General features: G+C 39.2%; 1 protein-coding gene across 4 annotated transcripts in view; it reads right to left on the bottom strand.

The window, feature by feature from the left end:
• SH3PXD2B (SH3 and PX domains 2B) overlaps positions 1-22,865 on the bottom strand; it is a 130,496-nt gene that overhangs the window by 65,205 nt on the left and 42,426 nt on the right. For all 4 annotated transcript variants that reach the window (XM_088133677.1, XM_088133678.1, XM_088133675.1 and 1 more), the window contains exon 3: positions 587-662. In XM_088133677.1, coding sequence (XP_087989803.1) covers positions 587-662 — 76 coding nt within the window. The remainder of the gene's footprint in view (positions 1-586; positions 663-22,865) is intronic.

Raw genomic sequence — 22,865 nt, 5'->3', positions numbered from 1 at the left:
ATCCAATAACATAGTTGTTTAATATTATCTGCATTTTTTTCAGTTCGTTTTACCTCATCCATTGCAAAACTGCCTGTTCAGATAGAGCAAGAAATAGAGCTATGTATCATCCATATACTGAAGTCACCTTAGGCCAAATATCTAAGTACCTTCTGATTATACTCTCCTATATATTCTCAGCATACATCATTTCCCAGGTTGTCTAATGTCATTTCTATCTGAAATTCAGGCCATAACCACATTGGAATGAACATAAATAATTAGGATCAAATAAGACCAAAGCACTGGGAAGCCCTGCAGTGGGCCACAGGAACACAACCCCCCATGCTGGAAATAGCCAGTCTAATCAGCAAATCTCCATTCAAGTGTCTAAATGTGCTGACATATAACTCCATCATTCTTAGTCAACGTGACTATTTGGCCAAGTCTACAGGAGAAGCTGGAAATTGTAGTCAGGTGGGGAAGTGGAAAGCTATATTAATCTAAGATTGATTCACTGACAGAGAGAATAAGAGAGAGGATGAATGAATGAACAGACATATATAAATTGATTTCATTTGAGAACTATATTGTTCACCTTACAAACCTGGCAAAAAGGGAATGATCCTTTGTTTAGGGTCCTTCTGTCCTCCTTCCATTGGAAATTTGTCCAACATTTGCATCTTAAAAAAAAAGAAGGGGGGGGAGACACAGTTAACACAGCCACAGAATAATAAAGGAATAATATTTACATTAAAAAGAAATGAGTATTGCAGACAAACACACGTAACCTTAGCCACCATAATTTCAAATGGGTATGCAACCTGCAGAGTCTGGTCTTTGGTAGAGCTCTTCAGAAATATTTACAAACTCCACCAGACAGACTTTCTAAGTTACTGATCCTGCATCTGCTGTTTTTAATTTCTTGAAAGATGTCATGTTTAGAGTCCTTGTAGAAACAATGCCTCCTCATGTAGAAACAGGAAAGGCCCAATTTCTCTAATGCCTTAGGCTATCTCTCTGATTTCTGTACTGTGCAAATCCCATGCTTACTGCACCTTGCAAGGAACAGACTTTTTCAGCCTTAGAAAGGGAAGGGATGGATAGCTTTAACTTTCCTCCCTTTCAGTATGAGCTGGGATGAGAAGAGATATGTGGAAATGCCCAAATGATTGTGCACAAATGGATGTCAAAATGTCTGTGCTGTTCTTGATCCACCAGCACAGGCAGTTCTTGGGACAAAAAGAAAAGTAACAAAGTGAAAAAGTCCAACAGAGACGCAACACAGTCCACAACAATCTTGATGTATTGCAATATCTTAGTTAATAGCTTTTTCTACCATATCAATATTGTGAGCCAATATACTTGAGATAAGTGGCTATATAAATTGAAATAATAAATAAATAAAAATATTCTTGCTACCTTTTAAAAATTTCACATTAAGCTTGATAAGTGTTAACTGAATTTAGAGACAAGGAGAGATCTTTGCCTGCATTCTGTTCAAGCTGGATGTGATATGGAACCAAACAGAGAGGTAAAACAATCTCTGGTGGAAACCTCTGAGGTAGAAACATTTAGAAGAAAGATAATGAATGCCCTTCAGATGTTTTAAACTTCAACACCTATAATTCTTGCCCAGTGGTCATACTGCTGGGGCTTAAAACACCCGGAGGACATTAGTTGCCTATCCTGCACTACAGAATCAGTCAGGACCCACCAGATGGATCAATGGCCTTATTCAATATAAAAAGGCAGATCCTTGTGTTCAAACTCACATCAACTGGACTCATGGTGATTAATTTGTTGTTTAGTCATTTAGTCGTGTCCGACTCTTCGTGACCCCATGAACCATATTGCGCCAGGCCTTCCTATCCTTCACTGCCTCCCTGAGTTTGCTCAGTTTCATGCTCATTGCTTCAGTGATGCTATCTAACCATCTCATCCTCTGCCGTCCCCTTCTCCTTTTGCCTTCAATCTTTCCCAGCATCAGGGTCTTTTCCAAACAGTCCTCTCTTCGCATTAGGTGACCAAAGTATCTGAGCCTGAGCTTCATTATCAATCCTTCCAATGAGCAATCAGGGTTGATTTCTTTTAAGATTGACTGGTTTGACCTCCTAGCAGTCCAGGGGACTCTCAAGAGTCTTCTCCAGCACCACAGTTCAAAGGCATCAATTCTTCGGCGCTCCGCCTTCTTTATGGTCCAGCTCTCGCAGCCATACATTACTACTGGAAAAACCATAGCTTTGACTATGCGGATCTTTGTCGGCAAGGTGACGTCTCTGCTTTTTAATATGCTATCTAGGCTTGCCATAGCTTTCCTCCCAAGGAGCAAGCGTCTTTTAATTTCATGGCTGCAGTCTCCGTCTGCGGTGATCTTGGAGCCCAAATAAATGAAGTCTGTTACTGCTTCCATTTCTACCCCTTCTATTTGCCAGGAATTGATGGGTCCAGATGCCATGATCTTAGTTTTTTTAATGTTGAGTTTCAAGCCAGCTTTTGCACTCTCCTCTTTCACCCTCATCAAGAGGCTCTTTAGTTCTTCTTCACTTTCTGCCATTAGGGTGGTATCGTCCGCATATCTGAGGTTGTTGATGATTCTCCCTGCAATCTTAATTCCGGCTTGTGATTCTTCCAGCCTGGCATTTCTCATGATGTACTCTGCATATAGGTTAAATAAGCAGGGTGACAGTATACAGCCTTGTCGTACACCATTCCCTATTTTGAACCAATCGGTTGTTCCATGACCGGTTCTAACTGTTGCTTCTTGGCCCGCATACAGATTTCTCAGGAGATAGGTAAGGTGGTCTGGTATTCCCATCTCTTTAAGAATTTGCCACAGTTTGTTGTGATCCACACAATCAAAGGCTTTTGCATAGTCAATGAAGCAGAAGTAGATATTTTTCTGGAACTCTCGTGCTTTCTCCATGATCCAGCGAATGTTGGCGATTTGATCTCTAGTTCCTCTGCCTCTTCGAAACCCAGCTTGTACATCCGGTAGTTCTCGGTTCATGTATTGCTGAAGCCTAGCTTGTAGGATTTTGAGCATAACCTTGCTAGCATGTGAAATGAGTGCAATTGTGCGATAGTTTGAGCATTCTTTGGCGTTGCCCTTCTTTGGAATTGGAACGTAAACTGACCTTTTCCAATCCCGTGGCCACTGTTGCGTTTTCCAAACTTGCTGGCATATTGAGTGCAGCACTTTAACACCATCATCTTTTAGTATTTTAAATAACTCAGCTGGAATACTGTCATCTCCACTAGCTTTGTTGTTAGCAATGCTTCCTAAGGCCCACTTGACTTCACTCTCTAGGATGTCTGGCTCAAGGTCAGTGATCACACCAGCGTGGACATCAGGGACATTAAGATCTTTCTTGTATAGTTCTTCTGTGTATTCTTGCCACCTCTTCTTAATCTCTTCTGCTTCTGTTAGGTCCCTGCCTTTTTTGTCCTTTATTATGCCCATCTTTGCACTAAACGTTCCCTTCATATCTCCAATTTTCTTGTAGAGATCTCTAGTCTTCCCCATTCTATTGTTTTCCTCAATTTCTTTGCATTGTTCATTTAAGAAGGCCTTCTTATCTCTCCTTGCTATTCTCTGGAAATCTGCATTCAGTTGCTTATATCTTTCCCTTTCACCCTTGCTTTTCGCATTCCTTCTTTCCACAGCTATTTGTAAAGCCTCATCAGACAGCCATTTTGCTTTCTTGCATTTCTTTTTCTTTGGGATGGTTTTAGTTGCTGCCTCCTGTACAATGTTACGGACCTCCGTCCATAGTTCTTCAGGCACTCTGTCTACCAAATCTAATCCTCTAAATCTATTCATCACCTTCACTGTGTACTCACAAGGAATATGATCTAAGTCATACCTGAGTGGTCTAGTGGTTTTCCCTACATTCTTCAATTTAAGCCTAAATTTTGCAGTAAGAAGCTCATGATCTGAGCCACAGTCAGCTCCTGGTCTTGTTTTTGCTGTCTGTATAGAGCTTCTCCATCTTTGGCTGCAAAGTATATAATCAATCTGGTTTCGGTATTGACCATCTGGTGATGTCCATGTGTAGAGTCGTCTCTTGTGTTGTTGGAAAAGAGTGTTTGCTATGACTAGCTTGTTCTCTTGACAGAACTCTATTAGCCTTTGCCCTGCTTCATTTTGTACTCCAAGGCCAAATTTGCCTGTTATTCCGATTACTCCTTGACTTCCTACTTTAGCATTCCAATCCCCTATGATGAAAAGGACATCTTTTTGGTGCTAGTTCTAGAAGGTGTTGTAGGTCTTCATAGAAGCGGTCAACTTCAGCTTCTTCAGCATCAGTGGTTGGGGCATAGACTTGGATGACTGTGATATTGAATGGTTTGCCTTGGATACGCACTGAGATCATTCTGTCGTTTTTGAGGTTGTACCCCATTACTGCCTTTCCCACTCTCTTATTCACTATGAGTGCAACTCCATTTCTTCTAAGGGTTTCTTGCCCACAGTAGTAGATATAATGGTCACCCGAATTAAATTCACCCATTCCCGTCCATTTCAGTTCGCTGATTCCCAAGATATCGACGTTCAATCTTGTCATCTCATGTTTGACCACATCCAGCTTGCCTTGGTTCATAGATCTTACATTCCAGGTACCTATACAATATTGTTCTTTACAGCATCGGACCTTCTTTTCGCTTCCAGATACATCCACAGCTGAACGTCCTTTCGGCTTTGGCCCAGCCGCTTCACTCTTTCTGGAGCTACTTGGAAATGCCCTCCGCTCTTCCCCAGTAGCATATTGGACATCTTCCGACCTGAGGGGCTCATCTTCCGGCGTCATATCTTTTAGCCTTTTGACATTGTCCATGGGGTTTTCTTGGCAAGGATCCTGGAGTGGGTTGCCATTTCCTTCTCCAGTGGACCACATTTTGTCAGAACTCTCTGTCATGACCTGTCCGTCTTGGGTGGCCCTGCACGGTATAGCTCATGGCTTCACTGAGTTACGCAAGCCCCTTCGCCACGACAAGGCAGTGATCCATGAAGGGGGGTGATTAATTAACCTGTGGCAAATGAATAATCTTTTGAAAAGATAAAACAGAGTACGTGAGAAGATAAAAACAGAATGGCTTTATCAAGACTCCAAGTCCTCACACATATTTTTTCTCTCAAATCCAAACTGTTACAATTTCATCTTGCTCTATTTCAGATATCCTAATGCAGTTCACAATAGAGAATTTTGTGATAACAACAAACATTCAAGACACATAATAAAAGGCAAGATTTATTTATTTGTCACATTTATATACCCACCCATCTCACACAAACCAACTCTGGGTGACGGATTTATACCAGAACACTCACATTTTAAAAATTCCCAGTTTCAACCAAACTACTGAAATTCAGTAGCAAAGATGCCAAGGCAGGAACTTCCTAGGACAGGATGTTTTATGAACAGGGCACAATATTACAATGAGAAATTATTTTAGAATGTTGTAGAGTCTACATCATACACACACAAATGTCTTAAATGGCTGTTAATGTATGTTAAATTAGAGCAGGCAAGAGCCGGTATTAGACAATCTACCTGAGGCCATGTTATAAAAATATCAGGTCACTTTCCCAAATGCTTGTTTGAAGGAAACAATTCTACAGGTATTTTCACTGGGAAAGCTAAATCCAAAAGGTTTAAACCAATGCCAAAGCTTTATTTTGGCCTCCAGGTGAGCAACCTGCGGCCTGGCCCTCGTCCTCCTTTTGAGACTCTCAGAGGCCCCTTCTGACCACGACTGATGAACAGTGATGACATATTTTCATGCCATTTTCCAGTAGGAAATGGATGAAAACTGTAGTGTAAACCCAGAAATAGGCATGGCACGGTTAAAATAAAGAAACAAAAATCCTCAAGGCCCTTGGAAAACCAAACCCTGATCATATCAGTGGTACCACTCCACCCATATTGTGGTTCTCAACCTCCTCAAACATGTTAAATGGTCCCAAAGAGGCTGCCCACTGTTTCAGTCCATAATATAGCCAAATGAACGCCACCACCCAGAAATCATCAGAGCAGTAACTTTCAAAGGCTTGGTTTTAACACAAATAAAGCATGCATCATTTTCTGTGAACGGAAAACAACTGGTGCCCAAACCTACCCTATTAAATCATAAAAAATCCATAGAAAATGTTTCTTCATCCAAGGAGCAACCTCAGTATTAAGCTGTAAATGCATTACAACACTATTTGGTTACATAAGTTCCCAGCATCTAAGCAATACCATCTATAGCCTCAAGCAGTGTTTCTCAGCCTTGGCAATTTGAAGATGTGTGGACTTTAATTCCCAGAATTCACAGAATGTGTGGAGTTCAATTCCCTAGCCAGCTCTGGGAATTCTGGGAGTTGAAGTCTACACATCTTCAAATTGCCAAGGTTGAGAAACACTGGCCTAGAGAGATCTACTCTTATCTTTGTGCCTTCAGTCTCATATCCAAATTAATATAGTTTTGGGGAGAATAGTAAGAGCAGAAGGAAATGGGCTCCTATCTGCCACCTTTTAAAATACCATGCAAATCAGAAACTGGCTACTCAACAGTAGATCAGATAAGTCAACTATCTCCATTCACCTCTCCTCCATGATCTTGTAAACACTGCTAAATATTGGTTATGCTTGTGGCATAATGGCTGGCCAAATTCTGCCAGAACTGACCAGTATTGTCTCCTTGTTGTTAACAGGAACGCCACATGTGACATAGATATTTATTTATTTATTTACATTTCAAATTTGTCACCGCCCATCTCACTGCAGGAAGCTGAGGAAGCTATTTTGCTCTTTCCTTATCTTACTAACAACCAAAGCACTACATTAGCTTCAATTCTGATTGCCAAAATCAAACACAAAGGAGTCTGTATTTTTACTATGTTTCCTCCCCCCACACCCCAAAGTGCGACTGCATCATGTTAGGTGAACTCAATGAAGGGCTGCATAGAACAGATGTAGAATTCATGTAATACAAGTTTCTCCATACCATCCAGAAATGCTTGACTGCAACTCTAATTATTAGCCATCTGGAAGACACTACAGTGGTACCTCTAGTTACGAACGCCCCTCCTTACGAATTTTTCAAGATACGGCCAGGTCCAGCCCCAAAAATTTACCTCGACATGCGAACTCCGCCTCGAGCTACGAACCGGATCTGAGGCCATTTGCCCTGCTGCCACGCGGTCGCGGCTTCCTGTGGGCGAGATCGCGGTAGCAAGGAGACGTTCGGTGAGGCTTGTGGTGTGTTTTGTGGCATTTGGAAGGTTTTTGGTGTGCTTGTCAGCATGGCTCCAAAGAAAATGCAGAGCAGGCTGGCAACTGACTTTAGACAGGTTTTTCCCAAGAACTGAGCCTGCAGCTAAGAGGCAAAGAAGAGAGGAAACCCCTGAAGGAGATCTCCCCGATGTCCCTTTGGAGGGGGACTCTCCCTCCAAACAATAACTGCCTCCCCACCCCATTCTCCCTCTTCATACTGTGCTGTACTGTACTTTTTTCATGTTTTTGAGGTTTAAAAATAAAATGCATATGTTTCAGAACTGTTTAGTCGTATTTACATTGAACCTTATGGGGGAAATTTACCTCGGGGTGTGACCAAATTCGGAGGGCGGAACGGATTAACTGTATTTACACTGAACCTTATGGGAAACTTTACCTCGACTTGCAACCAACTCAAGTTGCAACCGGAGTCACGGAACGGATTAAGTTCGTAACTAGAGGTACCATTGTACTTTGGAGAAGGCTCAGTAGGCATTTAGGGATGGCAACCTTATTTGTGGAAGCACTACAGAATATGTCATCGGATGAGACATTCAAGGTTAGGACAACCACTATCCCCATACAAAGACACTAATAGCAAAATTAAAATAAAAATGCACCCAAGTCTCTTATAGACCTCACACAGCAATATGTGAGATACCTTTTGCATTTGATTTTTTTCTCTAAGGAAAATACATCACCTAGATCTACTTAACAATGCTAAAATGCAATTTTCTCAGACAGTTTACTCCCTCTGCTAGGTCCAGCAGTAGGAAATTTATCATACACTCATATCTAAGTACAGAACAGACATGCCCCCTTCTCAAGAAATCATTCATAGAGAACAATTGGGTACTAAGATAACAAGAAGATGAATCTTGATCACGGCAGGCTGTATCAGAACATTTTTTCCTTTCTTGACCACACAGCTGTCAGAAATATAATTTATGAAGGCAATTAGGTTTGTAGGATACATACATTGTTCCATTTCCTTGTAAAATTAATGGATTATGTATCAATATTTTCATCTGCTAAAAATATTACCAATTAAAATCTTACCGGGAGACCATTTTATGTTGAGAAGACGTGAATGATTAGATGCATGCTTTTTTGTCTGGCAAGGCCACTAACATTTATAGCAGATAGTGGAGAATATGATGCCATGCTAGACATGGGAGAAATGAGGCTTTACCAAGAAATGAGAGATATTTGCATGTCTGCTGAACTGAAGGACTGATTTTCTCAGGAGAGGAAACTGAGCTGCAAACCCATTCAGTTCATGATTATATATCACGACTCTTTTTCCATAAGGAAAAAAAGGGACAATTTCCCTGTTCCCCCTGTAGGATGATTCCGCTTCTTTCCCAATTGTTTCTCTTGCAGCCGAATGCAGATAGCAACTATCTTCAACGGGAACTGAAGCACCAGCATCCCTGACAGCACAGGAGACACTTCTGATATTTTGAGCTGGTGCAGTTACAGCAGCATTTGGTTCTCACGAGCACAGAACATGTGGGGTGGATCTATGCTCTTCCCAATTAACAGCATAGCATGTAAGGATGTGAATGCAGGCGTAGCATTCTATTTGGCTTGGATTAAATTAGGTACTTTGCTTATGTGTTTCATACAGCTCAATTCAGCTGTTTGCGGTTGAACTGCAAAACAAACCTTTCCCCCAAACCCCTCTTTCCCCCCAAGAAACTAAAAAATAATTTTGACTTGCATTTGTCTCCTACTTCCAATAGTTCCAATTTTAGAACTAGCCGATTCCGTCATCAAGGATCAATTCAACCAGTTGGTGCCCAAAAGGCCAGAACTTTCAGACATTTTTATAACAAATATTTGCTGTAGATAAAGCCAGCTAAAAGATTGTTTTGCTTGGAATGGATTATCAGCTTTTCCTTAGCCACAAGCTTATGTCTGAAACTGCTGAATGGGGAGACCACTGTCCCTTCCAGGGCTGTGTGATATGGCTTGGTTCCATGTAGTCTTTCTTGCTAGTTCCAACTTTCTTGCTTATTCTTACATTCTTGAAACAAAGTGGTATCAGAATTCTTAAAAATGCAAATACCTTCTGATATCGATAGACGGGAGTCATTAAACCTCACCCTTTGGGGAAAGGTGAACGCTCTCAAAAGGAATATTATTCCCAGATTAATTTATATTCGGGGAGGAATTCCAGTTCATATGTCTGGAAAATATTTTCAGAAAATAAATGTTTTGTTTAGAAAAATGTTATGGGGTTCTTTGATTCCGAGAATATCTTTACAGAAAATGCAATTACTAATTAATGAGGGAGGATTTGGTTTTCCAGATCTGGAGCTCTGTCACCATGCTTACCTATTGTCAAGTATTAAATACTGGAAGTCAACATTTGGAGTTAATTTTCCGATTTGGGCAACTTTGGAATATACATAGATAGCACCTTTGGTGGGATGGACAGTATTAGGATCTAAATATATTAAAACTCTAGTATCTCTGGAAACAATTATGTCAGTTAGAAAGTTATGGAATGTAATCTCTAATAAAAAAAAGATTTGACCCTTTTTCCCATGCTAAATTGACTTTATGGGGAAGCCCAACTTTAAAAATTGGGAAAAAGATGGTGATATGTAAAAATTGGATGGAAGCGGGGATATTGACTTTGGACCAACGGAGAGATGATGAAGTTTTAACATATGTTGTGTTAAGAGATAAATATCATCTATTAGATATAACCCAATGTCATTATTTACAGCTACAACACTTGTTAACAACATTGTTTGGACCAGCAGCATTTTCAGCTTCTGAGACACCTGAGATAACAGAACAACTTGTTAAATCCTTTAACACTAAAAAACCTATTAGTTTTTATAGATATTTGTTATCAATAAACAATTTGATATGCAGACACTAAGAAATGAGTGGAATAAGGAATTAGAGATTCCTATATTGCCTAGACAATGGGAGAGTGTCTTAACTTCTATAGTAAGAGTGTCAGTGGACCTCAAATTAATGACTTATACAACAAAAAATAATATTTAGAATCTATTGGACTCCATTACATTTATATAGAAAAGGACTGTCAAAAACAGCATTTTTGCAAATAAAAAAATGCAAATACCTTTACATGTTATACTCTTAGATGACCCTACACAATCAAATTCATCCAACCGAATCTGCCAAGCTCATTATATAGACACAGTGAGGTGTAAAATTATATATGTTATAATGTATTAAATTATTCTACTTTATTTGTAGGTCACCCACTTTCTAAAACATGGGCAGCTCTAAACAGTAAAAGCTTAATCAAAACAACACAGCTGTAAAAAAAATAATAAAACATCATCCAAATAAAACCATAACAGCATCCAGTAATCATCTTGAAGCATAAAAACTGTAATCACCAGGCCCACTCCAGCAGCTGCATTCCTATTCCTTCTCTCTCCTCCAGAGCTTAAGGAAAAGAAGTCTTTGTTTCTAGAACACAAGTTAAGGAGGGAGCCATTCTAATTTAAGGGGAAGAAAATCCAAATTGCAACTTGTATATACTATAAGCAGATATATGCAAACATCATTCCAAGAATCTTCAATCAACTCCATCTAGCAATCACTTAATGGCAGAAATACAGATTCATGTGGCAAAATTTATACATATTTGAGCATACAGAAAATGTCTGGGACAGTTTTAATTATTCCTAAGATTTTAAAAATAAAAACGGCTACAGTTACAGGATCTGTGACTGTACTATCCACAGTGATCCAACTTCAATGTGAGATTAGCCTGTGTTTTTATAAAACCTAACTTACAAAATAGAAGAAAGAAGGTCCTACCATCCTGAAAATAATTTGTATAAGAACTCTTATGCCCAACCCAACAGCAATGCACCTTTTTAGAAACTGACATTAGTTTTCACAGACAAATGCAATCAAGGAACTAAATTTGAAGCAGAAAAAAAAAATACCATCCCAGGAAAAATTCCCCTGATATAATAATCAAAGGGATCCCCATTTGGAAGCCTGCATGGTCAGATTTAGGAAACAGCAGCAGAATGTCAAGAAATAGTTTGTACAATAGTCTAGTTCTCCTTCAAAGAATGTAAAGCAGTGCTGCAGCAAAGAACTGAAAATCTAGTTCAGATTCTCTTCACTCTTTTCTGAAATGAACAGTTAGGACCATTTCTAACAGGGCTCCTTTTAATAAACCTCTTTGTACCCTCTCTGACAAACATATACAGACTTAATTTATAATTTACAGAATGTTTGGTCCCCCAGTAAAACTCACTTCCAATAATGCTATTAAATACTCATCTTCTTTGACACCACTGATGTGTAATATATCCTATCCAATTGGAGAGGGCAATTGCTTTGACTCAAATGACAATCACAAGAATAAAAGCCTTTGAAATGTATATTTACAAAAATTACTTAAAATATCAAGGGATGAACATGTATAAAATGAGTCTTCAAAAAATGAGCAAAGATAGAGACACTGAATACCATCAAAAAAAGAAATCTGGATTATTTAGGATACATGATATGCTATGAAGAATATCGATTACTACCATACAAGGAAAGGCTCAAGAGAAGGATAGTGCTGGAAGAAGACACATAACCTGGCAGAAAAATCTATGTACATTGATGGCAAAAATACAACGCCTTTCTTTTGGACAGTAACATCAAAAGAATAAATAGCACTGACAGTTGCCAACCACCAGTAGCAGATGTCACTAAAAAACAGAAGAACCACTTTGTGAACTTTTGAATTGCAAATATCTATCTGGAGTTAAGTAGACTCACAAGAAGTCCAAATACTCTGTTACAAATAGTGTATATTTTAGCATAAACAGAGGCTGGTCATATTCCAAGAGTAGCCACTTAATGGCCTTTGTATCATATTTCTCTGCCTCTGCCTCTCCATCCCTCCAAGTTACTCTCAGATATAAGCAACTTTTCAGCAGATGTCAGTGCTGGCCAACCTTGTCTAGGCTTGGGGGACTGGACCTGGTTAGTACGTGAACAGGAGTCCCCAGGCAATACCAGGGCTAGACGCTAGACTGGAAAATTGGAAAAACGTCCCAGAAAAAGGCACTGGCAAATTGCTTCCATAACACTATCCAAAAATCTGCACACTTTTCTCCATGAAGTCACTAGGAGACAGTCTTGATTCAATGTCTATTAAATGGCAAACTGTGATGGAATGGAATTATGAAGGCCAGGCTCAGGGAGAAAAACATTTTCTTGGCTTGCTCGAGGAGCGTGGGAGATACAAGAGGATGAGACTGGCACCTCCCTGAGGAATTCACAATGTTGTGGCTGGCTGACTTGGGAACTGGGGTTTCAGTCTGGGAAGATTCTTGCTAGAGGTTGTAGCTAATAAACATAGCTGAACTGAATTTGCATTGTCTCTTGGAGTTCCTTGGGCTAGGCCTGACACAAACAAATTAAAAAGGACCATATTTTGATGTCCAATGCTTCTAAGACAGTCTTTGAAGTTCAGCTCTTCAACTGGGCAAAACGTGAACAAGATAGTAATAAATACTAGAAAATGATCTGGTGTTACACACAGGGATAAACATAGAATTGTTAAATGCCATGTTTAAATTATGACTTGATTTTTAAATGCTGAAGTAATTAAATAATGGAATCAAATTTGGCAAATTTCTGTCCAGCACACAAGTAAGAGTTCATTTAACACATTCCTGAAGAACTGCACCGTAATTCACTAATTCTAATAAAATGTTTTTTCTCTTTCTCCATAAGCTTTAATTCACTTTTTAAAGTACTATTAACATCATATGCAGATGCATTAATTACTTAGCAAGATCAGAGGGTATCTTAGATTGCAGTTCTATGTAGCTGAAAAAGGTAAAGACTCCCTTGAGTCAAGTTTGACTTCTGGTGACCACACTGGCACATTCATCCCCTTTTCTTGGCAACACCAAGGTGGTTCATCACTGTCTTTTTCTGGGATCTTGTTTCAACCTCCCGCTCAGGCTGCTAGCCCTGGGGTTCCCGGGTGGTCTCTCATCTAACTACTGACCACGCCCATTCTTTACTTTTTTTCAAAATCAACGAAAGTTAGCTAGATGCGGTCTCCTGCTCAGACTAGGTCCAGTAAGGTCCACTGAATAAAGTGTTGACTCATGCATTAATAGAAGCATATATAATAAATGACCATCATAAATGACCAGTGTATAGTACATAACAAACACAGAAATAAAGGTATAAAGGATAAGAACAGCATAAAGACAGAAAGGAATTTCCTATGAAATCACTGGAAACTCTCTCTCAATACTGTAACCATAAACTGTTCTAACTTACTTAATCATAAGAAAAATGTAAGAGGGCTGCAGCTGGAAACAGCAGAGAAATCAAACAATGTAAAAGCTGCCTCCAGAGGTGCAATGCCTGACATTAAAGCCACTACAACTGCTACACTGTACTTACTGCAACGCTTATTCCTGCCCAATTAAATTGAACAGAAGAGAAATAAATCAGTTTGAATACTGTTACAATCCCCAGCAGAGGTAGAGATCCAGCTGGGTTTTGAAATCACATCTTTTAAGTGCTGAGCCTTCTCTGCTGTTCTCATTTAGTTTTTTACCACAATAGGGTCAGGACATTTTTTTTTCAAACTCCAGGAGCCCTCAAAGGTCTCTTATTGTTGTTACCAGCAAAAATAAAAAAGAGAAAGGGCTGGTCAGTGATATCTGTGAAAGAGAATGAGGCCTACAAAATGCAGTCAGTGCTCTATTACCTGGAAAGGCTTTGCTGCATGACATGTTAAGGCTAAACCTGCCTTAACATGTCATTCAAGCATGTTCTTTGTTCCTAGTTTAGCATACTATGCTCACATGCTCCATTTCTATGGAGCCTCACATGTTTTACATATGTTATAAAGGCAAGATTCAGATAACTCTGATTAAAAAAGACAACAAAAGGAATCGGTTCAGAAAGAGATTCATGTTGTCCATCCAGCGGACAACAGCACAACTCCCCAAAACTAACTTTAAAGTTCTAACTACTTTTGGGGAGGCTATCCTTACAACTCAAGGTCATAGGAACTGATGTGTGCTTTGAACAGGCTGAGAAACCTTTTGCAGACTGTTGCTGACTTTGCTTTCCTTTTTGCCTGTCCTCAATTGGCCAGTATTTTCTTCACTGCTTTATTATTTCAAAAGAACATGTCACAATAGGAGCACTGCTCAGAGTAAGTCCTGCCCTTCAAAAGTGTGGCACTGTAACTCTCATAATCTCCAGCCATCACAGTCCATGTAGTCTGCTCCATCTAGAGAGCACCAAGCTGAAATGGCTATCCAGGAAATCTCAAATTACAGGCCAGGGAGCCTTTGTGATTAAAAGGGGGTGGAGGAAGATTCTTTTTCACATTACAGAAATGTTTTTAAAAATGTTAAGTTTGGAGGACAGAAGTCCCATTACCAGCACCATCAGGAGGATTCCTAATTAAATTGTAACTGTGCTATTTTGAATATTTCTATAGACGTTTTATCTATTTGTGGCATAAATTCAATGAGAAGATGAAAGATCTTCAATCATAGAATATATGAGTCAGAAAGTACCTTAGACATCATTCAGTCCAACCCATTCCTCAGTGCAGGAATCCACTATGTAATCCCCCAAAGCTAGCCATCAACCCCAACCACCCCACCTTTGAAAACCTCAAGCAAGAGCTCCACCACGCTTCTAGGCCAGCATTTTTCAATCTTAGCAACTTTAAGATATGTGGACTTCAACTCCCAGAATTCCCCACCCAGCTGGCTGGGGAATTCTGGGAGTTGAAGTCCACAAATCTTAAAGTTGCTAAGGTTGAGAAATACTGTTCTAGGCAGACTCTTCCCTGGCTTATCAGCTCTTGTCATCAGGAAATTCCTCCTAATATTCAGGTTGAATCTTCTTTTATTTTCAACTCACAGGTCCTTGTTCTGCCTTCAGTTTCAACAGAGGGTTGTGCCTGTGATTATAAACAAATCAAAATTACAACTTGGTTGTTGTGATTTGTTTATAAGCAATAAAAAGTATCTTTTCAAAGTAGCTTAATTTAAAAAAAAACTGAAATTTTAAAAGTAGGAATCATCTCATGCTATATCCATTACCTAATGAATGGGGGAAAATTAGATAAGGTCTACCTGTTATTCCATGGCAGCAAATGGAAACTCCCTTTTCCTTCCTTTTTTGTCCAACAGGAGACAGCAATGTTAACATTTTATTTCTGGCACTGGACACACACTTTTTTAAAGAGCCAATTTCTTAACTGCACCCCAGATGTCCTACTGTTTCAAATATATAGATATCAGCTCCTCCCCATTGATCTTCAAGCCACTGATAAGCTGTTGATCTCTAGTTTTTTTAAGCTAGGGGTTCCTTAATTTGACAGTTCTGCTGAGTTCCTCTACTTATTGTGAAATACTCTCAATTATAGGAATGTGTCTAAATGAAACGAAGAGATTTACTCTAGAAATATTGAAAGAGGCTGCCATATTTTTCTACCATTTGATACTTCTCTAATAATTTAAACAGACGGGGCAATGGAGTGGGCCAACAACTTTAAAAACATCTAGGATTAAAATAATCAGTGAATTTTTACAGCCTTCCCCATTAAAAATACAATGTAAAATTCTTCAATAAGATCTGCTATTTGTCTACCTTTAATAAAGGTAGCTTGATCAAACTAACAGAATTTGCAAGGAATTTTTTGGCCAAAGTATAGAAATCTTTCAATCAAGATTCAAGTGTGCATTTATGTTAAAACTGATGGATATGGCAGAAAATGACAAACTGACTTGCCTATTAAAAGACAACTCAAACAACTACTACCTCAAAGAATGGAAACCATTGATGGACTATTTGCAAAATGCAGGTGGGGTGAAGCTTACATGGGGATTTGAAGATTAGATTATAAATGTAATGGGATATATTTAGACAAAGAATGATTCCTATTTAATGTATTAAAAACTAGCACTTATGATAGCCTTATTAATTCTAAGACCAGAGATAGATTGGAAGTTATCTATTTTTCATCTCTTTTCTTTTTTTACTTTACCTCACTTTTTCTTTTCCTTTTCTTTATATTTTGTATTTCAAATTTTCCTTTTCATTTCTAACTTTTAAATATGTATCTTTAAAATCTCAATAAAATATTATTTTAAAAAAAGATTCAAGTGTGCATTTTGTGGCTAGATTCAACTAGCTGTCTTTGTTAGACTTTGGTATCATAACGAACCAGATGTGGTCTTATGAGTCAGAGGTAGAGTTACCCTGCAGTACCTAATTAAACAGAAAATGACAGGGGATGGCTCCTTCTCTCTCTCTCTCTTTCTCCTTCCTACAAAGCAAAAAGTTTTAGGCAGCTTTGAATCCTTGACAGAGTAAAGAGATTGCTTGTACTTTCCTGCCTTGTCCCAGTATCTCAAATCCATGTAACTTTCTCTCACTTCATACAAAAACAGAAAGACCGGATTAAAATGAACAAGACCCATGGTATGAAAGGAGGTGGACCAAACAAGAAAAGATAGAAGTAGTCTGAAGAGAGAAAGGTGCCGCTATAAAGACTTTAATTTTAGCCAAGTTTATTCCCTCTTTATAGGATATTTCCCCTACAGTGCTTGCGGACAATGAACGCTGATGAGTTTCAATCAACTCAGAAATCGTTCCTGACATACACACTGCTTTCTCTGAAAGCCACAAGGGCTTCTGCCTCGAAAAACAGATTTAATACTTGATCTCAAAAAATGAGCCTTAAGGACAGTGGTTCTCTTTTTCAGTAAGCTATTGATCCATGCTGCACTTAACCTGCATTTAATCCATGCTGCATTATACATTCCAAATGCAATTAAGCACAGCATACAAGGCAAAGGCAACAGGAACAAGAACCAAATGCAAAGCAGGCCCATACAGAGCATTAAAGACATTGTACATAGGATAAATAATCAATACACCATGAATAATTCATCAAAGCATCCCACCATGGGGAAATTATTCATGGTAGAGACATTTAGCAACAGAACTGCAATGAAATATGGACCAGAAGAAGGTTTCAGTCTCATCCACTTCCTTTCACAATCCTACTCTAATCAGTTATACTTTTTCTTGCAAATTTGCCTCAGCCTGAACTTCTTAAACAGTCTCAGTTTAGGCTGATCAAAATCCAAAGTTGTATGTTTTCCAAAACAGCTATTTGACTCAGAATTTCAAAATTATCAAGTTAATTAATTAGTGCATTTTTAAACCACTGTTCAGCAATAGCTCTCTGGCCACTTAGGTCTTCAAATACAATAATATATATATAAATACAGTACAGAATTTTAACAAACCTAAAATTACAGTATAGAACAGCTTAAACAAAAAATTGGCAGCATTATTCAAAGCAGTAAGAGCTACTGTAATTGCAATCCTGGTAGACCAGCAGGTCAGATGTCACTAAAACCAATTCCTAAAAGACCTGTAAAAATATAAAGGCCTTTACCTCTTGTCGAAAGGGCCATAATGTAGGAGCAAGGCAACCCTCTCTAGAGAGCATATTCCATAACCAGGGCTACACTACTTTAAAAAACCCTTCCATTCAATTGCCTGCTTACCTCTTTGTGCAGGATTATTGGATAAGGGCCTCAAAAGACGACCTTAGCATGTGGAGAAACATGTGAGTTAGGGTTTCAAGAGCACCTTGAACTGGACCCAGAAATATGCTGATAGTAGATGATAAAGCATTGACATAATGTGCCCAAATCAGCAGTCTAGCTGCTCTGTTTTGAGCTAACTGAAGTTTTCAAACCATTTTCAAAGACAGCTCCATCTATAATGCATTACAATAATCCAACCTGGACATTAATGGAGCATTCATTACAGTTGCATAGCTGTCTTTGCCCAAGACAGCCAGTTTGGTGTAGTGGTTAGAGGCATCAGGCTAGAAACCAGGAGACTGGAAGTTCTAGTCTTCCCTTAGACATGAAAGCCAATGGTCCTTTAGCACAACCCATCTCATAGAGTTGTGGTCGGGGAGAAAGAGGAGGGAGGAGCATTGTATGCTTCCTTGAGTTAACAAAAAATAAAGGTAGGATAAATAAAGTTGTGTTATATCTGGAATATCAGACAGAGCTGATAAAGGCACTCCAAACCACAGAGGCCACTAGGTCTCCAGTTTGCCCTGACTACAAACCTGATTCTCAGGGGAAGTATAACCCCCTCCAGGAAAGAATACAATTTACCTGAGCAGGTGAACTACCCATAGCCAGTATCTCTGCCTTGTCTAGCTTAAGTCTTAGCTTATCAGCCCTCATCCAGTCCATGACACTGCTCAACAGTAATTCATCAACTTCCGCATCTGTATTTACTGATGGGGGAGAGTTGAGTGATGTTCACATACTGGTGTTACTTCAGCCCATACACCCAGATGACTTCTCCCAGAGGTTTTACATAGGTGTTAAAAACAGATAAAACAGACCCCCAAAAGAACTTCATAGCATAACTGCCATGGCATAGAATAGTAGTCCCTAAGAACTTTGGGGTTTTTTTGGAGGGGGAATTTACTATCAGAACTACTGTTACATAACGTTTCCATATTCCAGCTCAGGCAGCTTTCCAGAAAGATACCAAAAAGCTGATGAAAAGCCCTAGAGAACCATGTGGATAAAACCCCGTCCATATCTCTCTCTCTCTCTCTCTCTCTCTCTCTCTCTCTCTCTCTCTCTCAATCTCTCTCTCTCTCTCACACACACACACACACAACAAAGGTCATCGCACAGAACAGTAAGATAGTTTTATTTCTAAAACCAGGCTTGAAATTGGCTTGAAATGAATTCAGAAAATCAGTTTCATCCAAGAGTGCCTGTAACTACTTGTCCTTGCCCAAACAGGGTGTAAGCTACTAGCCAATAATTTTTCTTATCTTCTAGAATCCTGGTTAGGTTTATTCAACAGTGCTCTGCTTTCAGTCTCTTTAAAAATGCTGGAACCACCCCCACTCTCAAGGAGAAAGTCAGAACCTCGAGGATCCAACCAAACCTTCCCTATTAGATGTAATGAAACAAGAAGGAGAAGGATCAAGCATAAAGGTGGTGGGCCACGCACATCCAAGCACCTTCTCTATATTCTCAGGGAAGTGAATGTTAGCAAGTGAAACTCATCCAATAAAACTGGGCCAGACAATGCTCTGGACACTTTCCCTGCTGGAGCTGCACTAACTGCGGTATCTCAGTTATGACTGGTCTGGGCATCTTTATCTTCAAAATACCTTACAAAGTAAAAAAGGAGGGTTTTTTTACTAAAGATACAACAATCTTTCTGGATTGCAATAGGCCCTCCTCACTGGATGACCCTGTGAAAATGCTGTGAAAGCAGAAAAGAATACCTTCCTCATCAACCTCATTGCTACAAGTTAGGCTTGGTAATGAGGTCCGATTCAATATGAGTTTTCTCCATCTGTATTCAACTTGCTTGGTTGCTCTCTGCTCTGGGGTATAGCAAATGTTGCAAAGAGGAAGAGGGTGCTCAGGTGCAATAGTGTCAACAGTTTGGGCCATCCCCACACTCCAAAAAGTGACCAGGGCATCAACTTAGCCCTTCCACCTGGGAAGACCCCAGAGCCCCCCAAAATACATTAGCAGGAATGGAGGCTGTTTTTATTCCGAAGTTTCCCTCCTAGAATTGAACCCAACACATTGCTCTGAGCAAGGAATTCTGGGCTGCTTCAGACAAGTATATACTAAATGGAGCTGAATCTGTGAAAAAAACTCCATTTAAAAGCAATACAACAGTGGCACAGGCTGTCCATGTGATACTACCCTCCCCAAATAAATACACTTATATAAACCAGCCTTTTTATTATTCTCCCTGAACATTCCTTATAAGTCAATAATCAGATCCATTTCGACAGGCTCTTCTCTCCCAACAATTTAACTTTGAATTGAGCTTGTGATAAACAACCTGTTTTGTTTAGTGGCACTTTGAGAATAGTTTTGAAAAACAAGCTGTGGGCACTCTCACAAAATGATTGCCACGGAAAGTTGCCCATTCGCAAAATGCTATGGTGATTGTGGCCAATCACAAAATACTTGCTTACTAGCAGATAGGCTGTTCTTTGTCATCTCCTCTCCCACATCCACACAAAATACTCTCTACTACTTTGCCTTACTTTTGACTGGGAAGATGAGACAAGCAGGACATTTGTTCGTCTGATCAACTGTTTTTCAAACATAATTTAGATTTGGGGGGGGGGTGCCTTCAAGTTGACTCCTGGTGATTGTCTGGACTAATCCGAGCAGTTTTCTTGGCAAGATTTCAGAAGAGGTTTGCCCTTGTCTGCTTCCTAGGGCTGAGAGAGAGTGACTGGTCCAAGGTCACACAGCTGGCTTTGTGCTCAAGACAGGACTAGAACCCATAGTCTCTCAGTTTCTAGCTTGGAGCTTTAAACCACTACACCAAACTGGCTCTCTAATTTAGCATTATCTAAGCTACATAAACTTATCAGAACATATTCATCAGAAACCAGAGTCCTAAGTTTAATTCACCAAGCAGTCAATGTGCAACCTGGATGGGACCTTTGAGACTTTATAGGATGAAAGAGTTTAATCTTGATAGTCTGCCAGTTGGTCAAACAAGTTATTTTCAGGGGGACTTGGAGATGACAGAAATCAAACCGACTAATCAATAGCTCAGGAGGTCCAATTACTATATATCATATACAAAGGAAAGAATGGGAACCATGAGACTCAGCAGCTTTAAGCAGCATGGGCCATCATGAGAAATAAATTACATATTAATATCATCCAGGCTAATCAAACATTGCCCATTCCTGAAGTAAAGGTACATCATTGGGGAGGGAGTGTGAAGGAAAAGATGAGGTACACAGAAGGGCTCACCTTGGATGTAGAGTAATGAGGAACTGCTACCTGCAGATTTTGGTTATGGTTGGATAAATCTGAGCATATATTATATACACGACAGAAAGACTGGACTACAGTAGTGTACAGAATTAGATTACCGGCATTTCACTAATGCTTGCCTGTAACCTTGCAACCTCAAAGAATATTCCTATACAACATAATGATGCCTTTTATTTTAGATTACAACTCTAGAGTCTTTATTTTTCTGGAAAGTCTCTCCTGCCTATTTTTTCCACACATAAAACAAACTCTACCACTTGTGTGATAAGCACAAGCAGACAATGTATGGCATGTGCAACAGCGTCTTTATTATAAAAGCCCCTGTCTTTGAAAGTGGACTTTGGTCAAAACTTAAATTTAATATCTAGCTCAAGACTGATTTGAGCTTGCCAATAAAATCTCACCATCACCGAGAGAGAAAAGAGAAAAATATCATTATGGAATATAATTGTAACTGACTATTCTCTCCCCCCTTTTTCCTCATTAGCAGCGAAGAGCCCTTTTTCAGAAGTATTGCTTTTTTTCCCATCGTCCTCATGCAGACCATGGTGGGTGGTCAGGACAGCCATAACCTAAACTTTGTTCAAGAAGGTGGACTAAAAATATTTCCTAGCTCAGCAAGCCAACCGTCCAGCCACTGAAATGTACGCCAACAATGAATAATACGAAACTGAACTTCAAAACCTAACACTGTCCTTTCAGTTTAAACCACAAAGCTGAACTGTATCTTTGTATTTAAAGAAGTAGCAGCAAATAGCAGTAATGCGTGGCTTCACATTTTTTTATCACTTTTCAAATGCTCTGTCAAAAGTGTTCAACTAGTCATGGATGCATGAAACCAAGTATTCAAAGGTCACAGGAATAAAATGTTTAACAACATTTTCCCCAACCTGGTGCTTTCTATCTATTTTAAATGACAATTTAACTCCCTTCACCCCAAACCAGCATGTAATCTGGAAGTTGGAGAAGCAGTTGGGATGAGGTGATTCCACTTTGATTAACTGCAACTTTGCATATTACACAAAATGAATACACTTTAATTAACCTCAACTTTAATTAGTATTAATTGTGGCTGTTCTAAAAAACCAAATTTAATAAAACAGACCATTTCTTCCTCTCAATCTCTCTCTTCAGACCTGTTTTAACTATTTATATTCTATAGTATAGGTAGTCTCCAGTTTAAGAACAAGTTCCATTCTCAAGGTCTGTCCTTAAGTAGAATTTGTACGTAACCCAGAACAGTATTATTGTATAATACTGTATAAGTAGTATTGTATAATGAACTTGAACCATTGTGTATTTAACTCAAATTTTGCTTCATTCTTAACTATGGGTCGTCCTTAAACTGAGCATTGTTAACCTGGGGACTACCTGTAGCTTAATCAAAATAGTAACTATGGGAAAACAGCTTATTCGAGAATTATCCAGACCAGATATTATAAACATTTATTCTAAAATCTGTAATAAATCACAGAAATTCCTAGTCAGCCTCAAGAGAGGAACAAAACAGTCTTCTACCTTTTTTTAAAAAAAGTATTTATTGTTAAGTTTTCTATGCTGCTCTATTCCAAACTGGCTCTGGGAGGCATAAAAGAAGAAACAATTAAGATGTATTAGAAACAATAGGAAAAACAGAGGGGCTCTGACAGGCCTTCAAGATTGATGCCAGCTCTTTGAGGTAGGAAAGGTCAGAAAAGAGGAGTTGCCAGGAGTCTTGGAATGTGCTTGAGTATGTTTAGGACATTGCAAC

This window comes from Python bivittatus, unplaced genomic scaffold, assembly GCF_059951505.1.
Source record: "Python bivittatus isolate LINGU-HERP-01145 unplaced genomic scaffold, Pbiv_v1 ctg000080_np1212, whole genome shotgun sequence".
NCBI classification, from domain to species: Eukaryota; Metazoa; Chordata; class Lepidosauria; order Squamata; family Pythonidae; genus Python; species Python bivittatus.
Note: the sequence above shows the minus strand (reverse complement) of the source record. Positions and strands in the feature narration are given on the sequence as shown.